The sequence below is a fragment of the Castor canadensis genome, chromosome 4 (assembly GCF_047511655.1).
Source record: "Castor canadensis chromosome 4, mCasCan1.hap1v2, whole genome shotgun sequence".
In the NCBI taxonomy this organism is placed as follows: Eukaryota; Metazoa; Chordata; class Mammalia; order Rodentia; family Castoridae; genus Castor; species Castor canadensis.
The window spans coordinates 112,670,975-112,685,295 of NC_133389.1; the positions used below are offsets into that span (position 1 = coordinate 112,670,975).

At 38.6% G+C, this 14,321-nt stretch overlaps 1 protein-coding gene across 4 annotated transcripts in view; it reads left to right on the forward strand.

Moving 5' to 3' along the window:
- The window catches only part of Upp2 (uridine phosphorylase 2), a 49,794-nt gene that overhangs the window by 12,769 nt on the left and 22,704 nt on the right, over window positions 1-14,321 (forward strand). For 3 of the 4 annotated variants that reach the window (XM_074070839.1, XM_074070838.1, XM_020151758.2), the window contains exons 2-5: window positions 2,041-2,158; window positions 7,078-7,236; window positions 9,781-9,895; window positions 13,083-13,292. In XM_074070839.1, coding sequence (XP_073926940.1) covers window positions 2,041-2,158; window positions 7,078-7,236; window positions 9,781-9,895; window positions 13,083-13,292 — 602 coding nt within the window. The remainder of the gene's footprint in view (window positions 1-2,040; window positions 2,159-7,077; window positions 7,237-9,780; window positions 9,896-13,082; window positions 13,293-14,321) is intronic. The other variant, XM_074070840.1, reaches the window with a different exon arrangement.

Consider the following 14,321-nt stretch of genomic DNA (forward strand, 5'->3'; position numbering starts at 1 on the left):
GTATTTTCTAGCTTGTAATAATAACAATGGTAATATTTAGAATGGAAGGGTGAGCTGAGATGGAAAGCAAGAAGTTAAAGAAAAGGGAAAAACAAATACACAGACAAGAAGGAGAAAAAAGAACAAGGTATCAGACAGGAATGTTCAAAGGTATAAACAGGGAGCATTAGTGTACTAATTGACAGTAAGCTGAACAGACATTAGCGAGACAGAGAGAGGATTGAAAATCAAAAATAAAAAAAATAAAGATAAGAATAAAAATAAAAAATAAGTAAATGAAAGAAATATCTATATATAAAAATGAATTAAAATAAAATGAAAAATAGAAAATTAAAACAAACAAAAAACAAAAAACCAAAAAACTTCCAAATTGAAATGCAATGAAGTTTCAGTCTTAGTAATTGGGGTGTCCATCTCAGTTTCCAATTGGAGATGGTGCCTCAGATGTTCTGTACTTGTCTCATCAAAGGGGACGTATAAAGTAGAACAAAACTACTCACACACACACACACACACACACACACACACACAAAAACCCCACCAAGTGTCCCAAGTTCAAATGCAATACAGTTTCAGTAAGTTTTTCAGGTGTAATTTGGTTGTTCTCTCATCAAAGGTAGGGAGAAGAAGAAAAAATAAAGAGTCTGGAGACAGTTCTAAGAATGGTATCTTTGGCTGTGGCTTGCCTGCCTGCTGCTGTAAGCCTGCTGTTGCTGGCGGTGTTATTTATGCAGATCTCTGGGGTGAGCTTAGCACTCACCTGGCCCCACAGGCTTTGTTTGCTCAGAGTTCTCCTGTGCGGGAGCCTCTGCTACAAGCTTTCCCCTTTCCAAGCACACTGGGAAAGGTAACACTGCACCCGCGTTTTCAGGCCTGCGTGTTTATTTGCAGTTCATGTGGGAGGTGGGTCTTCCCCCATCTCCTGTGCAGTTTTCCTCCCACTGCCACTTTCACAAGCTTTCCTGCTCCTGATTACTGGGTGGTGCTGCTGCTCCTGCCAGCCGCCATGTTTGTTTACAGTTCACGTGAGAAGTGGGTCTTCCCTCCTCTCTTATGGAGTTTTCCTCCCTCCACCACTCTCACAAGCTTTCCCATTCCTGTTTGCTGGGTGTGTGCCCCCGCTCCCACCAGAGCCTCTCTGGCCCTCCCGGCTTGTTTATTTACAGTCCCGGGAAGGATTCCCTTCCCCCAATCTTTGGTGCTCAGTGCACCCCACCCTCTTTCCCGCATGTCTTTATTGTTCTTATTGCTTATTAGTCAGTTTCTCTTTTTTCCCTGGGTGGAGGTCAGTCTGTCCAGGGGGCTATGCTGCTCTGGCCCAGGCTTGTCTGTGGGAGTACCGCGGTACCACGAAGCGCACCTGGTCTGCGTCTTCCCAAGCCATCTGGGCGTGGGCAACTGGCGGCCCAGGGGCCCTCCTGGTTTCTCCGTTTAATGTGAAGTGGAGATTCTCTGTGCTGGCTGGAGGTGTGGAGGGGTCAAAGTTAAGCCTCTTCTCAGTGATTATGCCTGCAAAGTGTGTCTACAGCATATCTCCAAGATTTCACTATAGGAGGCTCGCTTTCTGCTTCCTCCCTCTAGCCGACATCTTGGAATCTCTCTTTCTCAACTTCTATATGCTGTGGCTTCTTCATTCATAAATCAGATTTTTAACATTATTTACCTAATAAAGTGGTTATGGAAATAAAGAAGTTAATTTATTTTATGTAGTTTTCATGCCATTGTACAATTTTCTTTTCTTTCTTTCCTTTTTTTTGTGGTACTAGGGGTTGAACTCAGGGCTTCATGCTTGGTAGGCAGGTTCTCTATCACTTGAGCCTCTCTTACCAGCCCTACAATTTTTATGCTTAGGTACATGTCTGGCACATAGGGTATAGCAAATGTTAGCATTATTTTTGACATTATTATACTGCTTTTAATTACAAAAGGTTTGTATGTAGTAGTTGGGTTAGTGGTAATCATAGGTAGCCTTTCTTTTGTGTACTTTCTCTCCAAATATCTTTATATCTTCTTATGTATATATGTGTGTGTTTTCCCCAGAAAAAGGTTTGTGCATGTTAAAAATCCTTACCTGGATACTATGGATGAAGATATTCTCTATCACTTGGACTTAGGAACAAAAACACACAACCTCCCGGCAATGTTTGGGGATGTAAAGGTAAAGATATTTCTAACTTCAGGAAAAATAATTGCATTTTCTCTGCTAGGTTTTGCTTTCCACAAATAAACTTAGACTAGTGGCTAGAGAAATGTCAGAGGTCTCAATGGGAACCAAAGCCACACTAATTCTCTAAAGCAGTTTAGAATGAGAGCATCACAAACAATTATTTCCACCTCAACCAGACATAAAGTTTCCCAAACTAAATCTGATGCAAACCTAATTACTTGACTGCTCTGATCCCTGGAGATATATACAATTTTATTGACAATACTAATGGGTATTCAGAATTCATGATGTCTTAACAGATTCAGTTTACAAAATCTACATTTATTGCTGAGCTTCACTAATTCTCATTTTATTAAATCATAAAAGAATTCAACAAAACTAACAATACTTTATTATTCCACTTCTTGAAAATAATCCATTACCCAATATTTCATTTTATTAAAATATTTTTGTTATTTCATAAGAAATGTTTCACAAGAAAATTGCTTATGGAATACTGCCAGGAAAATCATAGTGCTGTATGATTTATTTTATCTTATATATATTAATTATAAAACAATTCTTGTTCATTATTTTAAATTAGGAAAATATAAAAAAAGAACATTGAGTTTGTAAAACACATACCATAGTCCTACCACCTAAACCTTATATCGTCCATCCACTTTCTTTTCTTCCATTCCCTTCTAATGAACAAATGTTAAAATAGTTGTAATGATATAACTTTGCATTCTGTATTTTTATTTAACTTTATGTTATTAATATTTTTTCATATTGTTACTTTTTCTTTGAAACATATGTTAATGGAGCTGAAGAGACTGAACCATAATTGCATAATCTATTTTCAATTTTTGTGTTAAAATATTTTTCATTATAAAAGGACTCATGGATATTTTTATTCATAAAGATTTTTGACATTTAGATCTATTTGTTTAGGATGATAAAATGATCAAAGGGAATTAATTCAGAGAGGTCAAAGAAGGTTAAAGTTGGATCTGGGACTTGGACCAAGTTCTAAATCCAATTTCCAGGGTTCTTGCTTTTTGTGCAAGGTGGACTCCTAGTTGCAATAAGTCAGAATAGCCCATCAATTGGAATAGGGATGAAGGTGAAAAAATGATGAGGAAGAAGAGGAGGAGGAAATTAGGTAGAAGAAGAAAAGAAGATGGAAGAGGATGGGAAAGAAGGGGAGGAAAAGGAAGGAATAAAGATGGAAGGAAAGAAGGATGGACGGAAGGAAGGAAGGACTTCCAGACTGATGCTCCTTGCCTTTGTGTGACCTCACCCATCTCCTGCTTCACCTTTTAAACACAACCTTTCTCCTTTCTGCTGTTTCTCATGTTTACTTTCCCATAGTCAGTGATCAAAGCTGTGTCTGATCCTCACTAATTCAATTTTACCTGAATTCAACTCACTAATTCAATTTTACCAGAATTCAAGTGGTAGGTTTCAGGTTCATGCCTCACAATCACTTTTCCTGGACCCTTATCTGGCATGACTCTGATGAATAGAAGGCTCGTCATAATTAATAAACTAAGGTACAATCTAGTTAATACATTAAAAAGACAGGTTATGCTTTTCAACACAGACAGTAATCTATTATCTATACGTCTGAGTCTCTGTCTCTTCTCTGCTCTTTATGGAGAGCAGCCACATTCTTGCCTCTAAATAAGGACTTTATAGGCCCAGTTTCCTGACTGCTTTACATCCCAGAGCAGCAATGCTGGCTAAGAAGGGAGGACATAGCCCATCAGGACCTGAAAACTCAACCTTGTCCTCACAGAGATGACTATCAATATTATAGCATTGTGTTCAAATGAAAGAACTCTAGAAGAATAAAGCTCAAACCCGAAAGACTCTGTCAATCACCACTATTTACTTCATATCCTTATTACGCTAAAGGTTTTTCTACCTGATCCTGCAAAATCTTAGTGGATTAACACCTTGTAAATTTACTTCTCACTCACATTAAGCACAGAGCAGGTGTTCCTGGTCGATGGATGGCTTTCCTCCAACTGGACATTCAGTTACCCTGTCTTCTTGCATCTAGCTGCTCTGTCACCTTCAAGGAGTGGCTTGCAGTTTTGCTGGGTGTCAAACCCACCCAACCCATGGATGAAGATGATATGTAGAGTTACAATATCCTGCCTGCAGTTGGGCTATGACTGGAAGTGGCACACACTTCACTTCTGCTTACGTTTTTTGGATGGACCTTGGGCATATGGCCTCATCTAACTGGAAAGGAGCCTGGGAAGTTAAGATTAACAGTAAGACCAGAGAGAAGAGGAAACAGTTTTGGCAAATAGCTTGTCAGTGTCTGCCATACTCACTGGAAAGAATGAAACAATTGAAAAACATGGTGGAGGATCCTTAGAAGTTAATTTTCAAATTCAACATCCTAGTATATCTTTATAATCACTTCTATAATGTCTTTTATTAAACCACTAACTGGCACCCTCCTATCTATTCCAAGAAATTTCAAGTGACTTGGAAAATCATTACTTTATAAGGCTCTCTATAATATGCATTTTAAGGAGTTTATACTTCTTTGTTAATAGACAAAATATATTAACTGCTTTTATGTACTAGATTAATATAACATGGCAGTTATGTCTTTTAAGATGTTGGGGAATTTGAAAGTGAGTTTGTTCTGACAGTCAATAGACAAAGACCTTAGCATGTTTTTGTAATGCCTCTGACTCCCTCCCGATGCATTTCTATCTTCTTTTGATAAAACCAGGACCAAGACCATGTTGTTTGGAACATAAATCACAGTAACTGGCTCTGAAGGTCAACGTGGGTTGGTGGTCTTCAGCCATATTTTACTTGTCGTTAAAGCAGCTAAACTAAAAATCATGTCTGGAGGTGCTGTTTAGTAAGTCTGATTTAGGAGTCAAGGTTTTAAGAACTAAGCTGTCTCTGTCTACGCATATCATCTTTATGTCTCCAGAAATATGCAGCAATTCCTGTTGATTACAGCAATATCTGCAGTTCAAAGAAGAACTCAAACCATAAGCTATTCTAACATCTGTTTCAGCTTTATGGTCATTCTGAATAGTTGTAATTTACATTCACTGGCACCACACAGTGAAGTTATTTTCAAACTACTGTATTTTAGTTTTTAAAAAAGATCGTCTTGAACATAGATCTTGATCCAAGTCTTAACTGCTCATACCAACAGAGGAGAAAGGACCATGAATAGCTGATAATAATTGAAAAACTCACCTTAAATAATGTCTTACCATTTTTGCTACCCAGCCTTTGTGGCTGACTTCCATTGCAATTCGTCACTAGCTTAAGGCCCCATCAGAGAAAGACCTAAGAAGCCACAGAATAGACAATGATGAGGGCAGATGAGAAGCACAAGGCCTGTATAAAAGGATAATTCTATCCCATAACTGAGAATGGGTACGTGCGGCACAGGAATTATTGCTAAATGGAAACAGAATGCATCATGTACTCAGACCACCCAATAGTTAGCAGTCTACCTCCGTGAATGGGGTGCCCACCCTACAGCCTCAGTTAGGTATTTCCTTAGATCTTTGTCTCTTTGAGGGGCTATGCTCACCCTGCTTCTCATTCTCTGCCCAAAGCCGACTATGTCAGTCAGGCACCACTAACTGCCTTTTCTCTCCTAGAGGACTTGACCCAGCTTAATTTTCACCAAATTCTGCAATATAGAAACAATAAGCGAGCTCAAAAGGAAAGCCAGGAAATTGTTAGATGATATGGAAAATAAGTCACCATTTGTGAATACTGAGCAGGTGGCTGGATTTGTTCTGTGTCCTTTGTCACATGCAATCTCATTTCATCTTGACAAAGCAAACCCTCTGAAGGCTACTGTGTTTTCCTATTTTGGAGATGATGGTCTGAAACACAGAGAGATTACACTTATTGAGCCAGTTACCTAATCAACAATGGGGTTAGAGTTCAAAGCCAGGTTTATCTAGCATTAAAGGGCAGGCTATTTACTACCATGTTCCTTCTGTCTTTGTCTTAGAGCTTCCTCACAGTCTGCGTACCACACTGCTTGACTTAGATTCCTGGCAATATTTTGCCCAATGCTCCTCTGTATGTTCTGCTCTCAGACCCTCTGCTGTGTCCATCCTCTCTGTTGCTGACCCCTGGTGCTCACCCTGCTGGCTGCTCATCCATGCCACTAACAGGCCACTATCCCTGGAGCTGATGTATCTCCAAGAGCTGTTGCACAGAAACTGCCAATTTTATTATTGTATTTTATTAGTTGTGACACCTTTGACTGTAACACCTACCTTGATATCAAAGATGATAGAATGTGAATAAAACAAAATACAACCAGATCACTGAAATGGATGAAATCCTGCAATAAGATTCCAGATTTATTATAATAAAGCTTGTTCCATGAGAATTTCTTCTCGATGAGAAGTTGAAAAGTATTGACGTGATTCCTCTAAACCTTTAAGTTATCACAGCACATTTTATTTTAAAAAGCTTATGATTGAGGGTGTGGAATCAGAAAACACTTATGAACTGGGTTCTTCTTTTCCTCTCACATCACTTGCATCCCATGTTCTCAGTGCTTACATGCTAAGCATATATTGGGTTAAGACCCAACACTAGGCTGATTATATCAATTAGATGCTGATTGATGTTACTGTAAACAAACCCACCAGGAAATACCTCCTGAGCAATGTCAACACTTACTACGATTTTCTGATTTTCTTCACTAATTTAGCACGTAAAACTTTACATCTGGTTGCCTTCTTTATAGGTTAGTGATGCAGGTTAGCTAATTCATGAACATAACCCATGACACCTACATATTCTCTTAAGTAAATTAACTGAACAATAAAATAAAAACCTTACAGTTAGAAATTGATCCTTGATTCTTATCCCAGTTATTATGGCAGGCACTTGTTTATTTTTATTGACAGTTTGTCTGTGTTGGTGGGAGTCCCAACAGAATGAAAGCATTTGCAGTATTTATGCACAAGGAGCTCGGGTTGAAGGGAGGTGAGGAAGACATTAAAGACATCTGCGCTGGAACAGACAGATATTGCATGTTCAAAACAGGCCCTGTGCTCTCCATCAGCGTAAGTACGCAATGACTGTGGTCAGCTAGTCTTCGAAGATTAGAGACCAAAGTGGAAAATTCTGAATACAATTCTTACCAACCCACCTCCACCCTGTTTTGCATCCTTACACAATTAAATCAAGTGTCCAGGTCTTATATTTATTACTGAAACAAAGTCTCCAGGAAAGAGTCTAGCACAACGTATGATTTTAGTTTATACTTCCCACTTAGCTCTTCAAGGTAAGAAAAGACCTTCAAAGTGTGCCCTTCTTTCTTCATTTTGTAACTGATTAACACCCTCACCTTCCCAGCCATTTTGTCTCCTCTATCTCTTATTTGGCTTGGGGAATGTTGAGCTTTTAGTACCTAGGGCCCAATTTTTAGGATTGCTAAAGTGGAGCTGTTTTAACACTATGATAAGCTTGCTGAAAAGCTGCTAATGCATTTCTACTGAGTTCTTGTGAATTGCTCTCCCCTCATTTAGAATATATTAACAGTTCTGGACACACACTATGTCTTAAGACAGCATAAAAGTAGAATGATTTGCAGTTTTAGGGAACACACAGACCATAGTCCCTAAGTGGCATGCACTTAGGAGGGTGTCTACACTGCATGTCAATGCCCAGTCTGCTTTCTCAACTGCCTCTCTGCACAGAGCTGTACTCTGAAGCAAAGGTTGAGTCCATCACATATCTAGACACTGCAGCCCTGTACAGGTCACAAGCAGGTGTGCCAGGTGATAGGGGAGAGAGTCCTGTAGAGATGCACTGAATTATAAGTGGCTCCTATACCCAGGACAGTCACCATCCATTAATGGCTCAGATCCCTATAATATTCAATGGTGGAGTGTGGGTGACCATGGGTGGAAGCCTGAAGTAGCAAAGGACAAAGTATACAATGCCATTAGAGCAGCCAAATTGTTTTCCCTTCCAGCCAAGAGTGCCTGAAACTTGCTGTGGGCTCACATGGCAGAATCCATTCATTTATTCATTTGTTCATTTGATAAACAATTATAGAGTGTCTGCATTAGAAAGAAACTGAATATGCTGTGATCTTGACAAATCTTGTCTTGCTAGTTTTTGTGAGTCTTTTAAATTATAACATTTGCCTTTTTTTGCACACTAAATAGGGAAGGACAAAAAGGTAAGTTTTTTTTTTTTTAAAGTGAAACTACCATAAGTGAGTAGTAAAGCTTAAGTGTAAGGTATAAAAACAGCAGTAGACTCATCCTGCTGTCCTGTCAGGGAACATTATTTAATTGGTTAAGGTTAGCCAATTAGACATGGCACTTATTAGCAGGGAGGGCATTCCCAATGGGGACCCTTTTGAAAATCTCTCCACAGCTGCTGAGGAGTCTGTGTGTGTGTGTGTGTGTGTGTGTGTGTGTATGAGAGAGAGAGAGAGAGAGAGAGAGAGAGCACAACTTTAGCAGAAACACGTAAGTACATCTGTCATTTAATTACCCTGTGGCGAAATAAGTGATAATCATAAACTTATCAAATATCTGACTTTGAAGGAATCTTATAGATCAAATAATAATTCATCTTAATTTACAGTTTATTAATTAGCTGCAGAGCTAGTGCCAAACTCCCTAACTTGTCAGTCTTGAACATGCAAATCAATACAGGTTTGATTCCTGGGTCCAAAAGGCTTTCGATGCGTTCAGAAGTCAGAGCATATTAGTCAAGAACCAAAAATGGTGAACCAGAGGTTCAAAGTTTCTATGGTTTAATATTCTTCATGGAGAGGAGAGAGCTCAGGTGAAAACATTATGGTTATGGCTCCTGTGGTTTTCCAAGGTCTTTATGCTGTTATGTTAGGTATGAAGTAACCATTGATAGGAAACTCAGTTCTAATTTCTACAAATGACAGCATGGAAGATCTTTCTGAAGAGTTATTAGAACATGGTCTAACAACCAGTAGTTGCTAAATCCTCTAGCCTATGCTGGATGACATCGATTCTAAAAGCTGAAGAAAACCAGCATCTGTAGCAATTTAAACTCACCCACACCTTTCGTATAAGCTTCAAATTCTTGGATGGGAATTAAATCTGTGTTTCTTCACTAGAATCCTTCAGCGCTCACACAGAATTAGCAGTAAATGATTAAGGCCACGTGAGAACAATGCAATGAATTTACTATTTCACTTACTATGGTGGAGCCATGTGACCATGCCAGCCAAAATTGTTTCCTTAATATCAAGTCAATCAGGCAAAAAGCTCTTTATATAGGCTCATCAAAAAGAACTCAATGAGGACATGAGACATGGCACTGCCCTGACACACCTGTACACCACACCCTCCCACCTCTGCTCCTGATGATGAGGACTGAGCTCAATTTAACTCTCAGTGAGATGCTCTCTCTGATCCTCACAGATGGATATATCCATCAGCACATCATGTAAGCGACAGTTAGAGATGACTTATGTTTTCCTCAGCATTGGCAAAGACTTAATGATTATGTAAATTTATCTGAGGGCTGTTAACTTGTAACAAAGGAAGAAAATATGTCCTGTTCATGTATCCATTTGTGAGATATATAATGACTCTCTTTTCTCTCAACAGCATGGCATGGGCATCCCCTCCATTTCTATTATGCTTCATGAGCTCATCAAATTACTACACCATGCACGGTGCTGTGATGTCACCATTATCAGAATTGGTACATCAGGAGGAATAGGTGAGCTGGGTTATTTCTACCATTAAAAATGAGTAGTTTTTATATATATTCTTATGTTCATTCAAAATACACCAACATATTCAGAGCCCAACAGAAACCCAGATGGGTTTTAAAAAAAAAAGTCAAGAGGCTGGACTTGAGGAAATTTAAGGAAATCTGCACACATTGTCTTTTTCTTTTCTTCATTTTTTTTCTTCCATAGAAACCTGGTGGAAGACATCCCATTACCTATTACCCAGAAGGTCTTAGATATTCATATGCAGAAGAGTAGAATGGCTAGAGAATGTGTTTTGAGGAAAGAAGTAAGTTTTTGTTTTGTTTTTGGGACAGAGTTTCACTATACATGCAAGCTAGATTTGAACTCAATATGTAGCCCAGGCTGGCCCTGAACTTGTGATCCTACCACCTTAATTTCCTGAGTGCTGGGATTACAGATGTGAACCACCATGCCTGTCCAAGAGTAAGTTTTAAGGTGTTCAAGTAAAAAAAAATACATAGATTTGTCTGTTTTATCAGCCAAGTATATAGGCCTCATAGCTCTTAGGAAAATGTTGCTTTGGCTCATCTCAGTGAATACATCCCTTTTCTTGGCTGTATCATTTCCTCATCAGTACACCAAAAAGAGGCCAGATGGGCATTTAGGGAAGTTCAAATAATGCTTCTTAAGGTTGTTCCAGAATCTCCCTTCCTTCCTTCTCTTTTGGCTGGTCAGGCAGCTATAAAGGGACCTTTCTTATACTTCTAGATTGTGCTGAGATAAAGTTCTGAGGAAATTTTTTCCTTCCTCTGCCTTTTCTTAAGAAGATCTTCTCAGGGTATGAGGGTATGATATTACCATGTCACCACATGCAAATATACACAAGGCATTGTTGCCAGAATGGTTTGGCTGACACAGTGAGAAGGCTGATTGGGCACTATAAAAGGGGTGAGATTTTGAAAGAGAAATGATCTTAGGATTACATAAGAAAGAATTTGGAGCAACATGAGATCTCAAAAATTCTCAAAGTAGAGATGTGGCGTATTCAATATCACAGTCAGAGAGGGCTGAGCCAAGCTTCACTAAAAGCAGGCAGGTTAAAAAGATAATGGCCTTTCCACAGCTATGATCCGGGAGTAAAGTCCAGCCAATGGACTCAAACATGGAAGAAATGATATGCATGGATGTACTTCCAAAGAGAAATGGAGAATATAAGCAATTAATGTTAGAACAAACATCCTTCTAGATTGTAGTTAATCCAATAATACCCAAAATTATCATCTGGGGATGAAATTGATAGTACTGTTATTAAGGTTGCTTATAATTCTTGGGTTGTAGGATATAAGGATCTATCTCCTTACCTCACACCTATGCATGGTACCATGCTGCAGGTGCCACTTGATATTCATGAGTGCCCAAAAAAGACAAGGTACTCTAGTAACCATCCAGCTCATGGTCATTGTCTTTTGATTCATGACAACATGATACATACTGCAATGTGACAATACAAAGATCACAATGAAGACCTGTGAATACTGGTGTGGACACCTTCCTCTTCAAGTTACAGCCTCATTAAAAACTCTCAGTTTACAAGTAAAATAGATTTGTTTGGTTTGTTTTAAACAGCATTGCATTTGAAGATGAAGGAAGTATAGCTTATTTCTTTGCTGACATGATCATTTCTTACATGAGCAAACACACCCTGGAAGGGAAAAGGTACTTGATTAAATACTTTTGCCTTTGAGGGACTTTCACCATGACATAAATGCTGATGCATCTAAGTATTAAGATGGTACACGAGTGACATAATTTTGCATGCACACATGTTCAACTTCCTTCTCAACTTCTTTCCTATTCTCAGGCATTGTGAACAACTCCAGAAGCCACTTATTTAACTTATTAAAAAGTATCTAACTCATCAAAGCTCTGTCTTCAGAGGCCACCTTGGGACTCTAGTTGGATCTTTTAAAATGTTTTGTAATTAACTCTACTTAGATCAGTACTGGAATTTAAACTACCTAGGAAAAGGCCAAGTTCCATAACAGAGACTGGCAAAATTTACCTATGAATTGCCAGATAGTAAATATTTTAGGCTTTGCAGATCATGTGATTTCTGTTGAAACTTCTAAACTCCAAACCACAACTCAGAACCAGAAGACAGTATGTAAGTAAGTGTGTGACCATGTTGCAATAAAACTTGGTTTACTAAGGCAAGTGAAGTTTGGCCTGTGGGCTAGAATTTGCAGACCTGGGCTCTATGGTGTCTTTACTTATTCAACAAATGTCTACTAAATACCCATAATGTGGCAAGTTACAGTGCTAGAAATAGAACAGTAAACAGGTACAATCCTGCCTTCAGACAGCTTGTGTTCTATCAGAGAAATAAACAAATAATTGCAAAAAGTGTGGTAAGTGTTAGGACAGAGAGTCTAGAGCAATATTAAGATGCATCTTTTTATTCAGGCTCTCAAAATTGAGAGTCACCTATCTGTGTTTATTATTTTTACTTTTCCCTCAGGATTCAGACCTCTTGAAGGAAGTGACTTAAGCTCACACCTGACAAATGAGTTGGTGTTAGTGTGATGAAAAGGCACTGGGAAGGATGAGAACTCATTCCAGGCAGGGAGAGTAAGAGTTGGCAGAAAATGGTTTCTCAAGTGAGCCTGGGTCCTGTGAGCAAACCAGACTTTGTAGCAAGGTTGGTGGGGGGGGTCAGCCAAGAGGCCTGATTTACGTGGAGTCAGGGAGGAGAGGGAATGAACGTGATGAGAATCAGAAGGAGGAGAGAAGGGAACTGCCAACAAGTTATAGTAATCAAGGACTTGCAGGGAAGATTAAATATCAAGTAGTCACATCACTTTATGAAAGCTACTTGCTGGCAGGCTTATTTAGTTTATTCCTGACCTAATTTATTCAAATTCAAGCCTGAAGGCTGATACTAATTTGCATGTCCAAGAGTCATGTTTGTCTTCAAATCTAAACCCCATCACATTGTAAATGTGAATCTGGAAAGACAGCAAATGGAAATGCCTGTTTTGAATGCTATTTAATTACATTTGGAAAAGAAAATAATTTTAAAGATGAAAACAGGGAGAATCATTAGCAACCAGCATTAATTAATGTTGGCAGAATAAGTTATATACTATGTGTCACAAAAGTAAACTCTAAATTATGTTCTTCTGTGATCACTTATTTATTCTCATGTTACAGGGATCGCACCAGGGTCTGTTGTAATAACAGATACAGCTGTAGACTCCTTCTTCAAGCCCCGGTTTGAGCAGGTCATCTTGGACAACATTGTCACCCGAAGTACTGAACTTGACAAGGAACTGGCTGAAGAACTGTTCAACTGTAGCAAAGAAATTCCCAACATTCCAACCCTCATGGGACACACGATGTGTACCTATGATTTTTATGAAGGTGAGACTAATGTATACCCTATGAAGGCAACAGAAAAATGCCAGCAACTCTTTGTTTTCAAACCCATAATTTCTATTAAAAACTCCACCTTAGAAATTAATAGTTGTGGATTAAAAAGTAATATAAAGAGCCTTTTAACTTACTAAAGCATAGCAACATAAGGGTCTAATAAGCAGCAGAAAAATATGCAGAATGAATTACATTGAGTGTGAGTTTAATCCTCCAAGAACAAATTGAATACTAAAATGCAATTAGTGATGTTGACAAAATCTTATCTCTGTTATACATTTAACTTAAATTGGTGACTCTAGGAAAGGGGAAATATGTTGGTCCTATGTTTCTGCCATCCACTTGTACCACAGGCAAGAATGGTAACCAGAAAATGGGGAGAAATGTTTGAGGAAACAAAACCCACAGGGATAAAGTGGTCTCAGAGTAAAGCATTCATTTCTCAACCATGAGTAAAGGGTCCCCACACATAGTTTAGAGACAAAATGAAGGTCACTGTCAAGAAAACTCTGCTCCAAGGGGTGAGGGTAAAGGCCAAAAAAAAAAAAAAAAAAAAAAAAAACCCTTCAAGGACAGATCTTGTTCATTTCAGAAGAGAGAATATATACATTGTACCATGAAGGGCACTCAGGAAATCCTGCAGAGTAATTATTTTCATATTGAAATCATATTGTGTCATGATTTCATTACAAATTACTTGTTTTGCTAATTATTGAACTTTAGGTATTACATTGAATTGTTAAAAATTTCATAGGAGATAGATTGTACTCTAGATGTTTAGTTCAGGTTAGTAAAGGTATTTCACCACATATTTATTTTAAAATAGGAAGGGTATTGACTATGACAGGGTAAGGACCCTCATCCCAGGCCACTGGCTCACAGTCTCTTCATCTGCAGGGTCACCTAGCCATCCATGTGTTTAAGACTGAGCTTGCAAATGGCAGCCTGTTAGACTCAATGTTTTCTTTGGCCTGTGCAGTATTTTTTAAAATGTGAATTATTATGCCAGCATTTGTAATT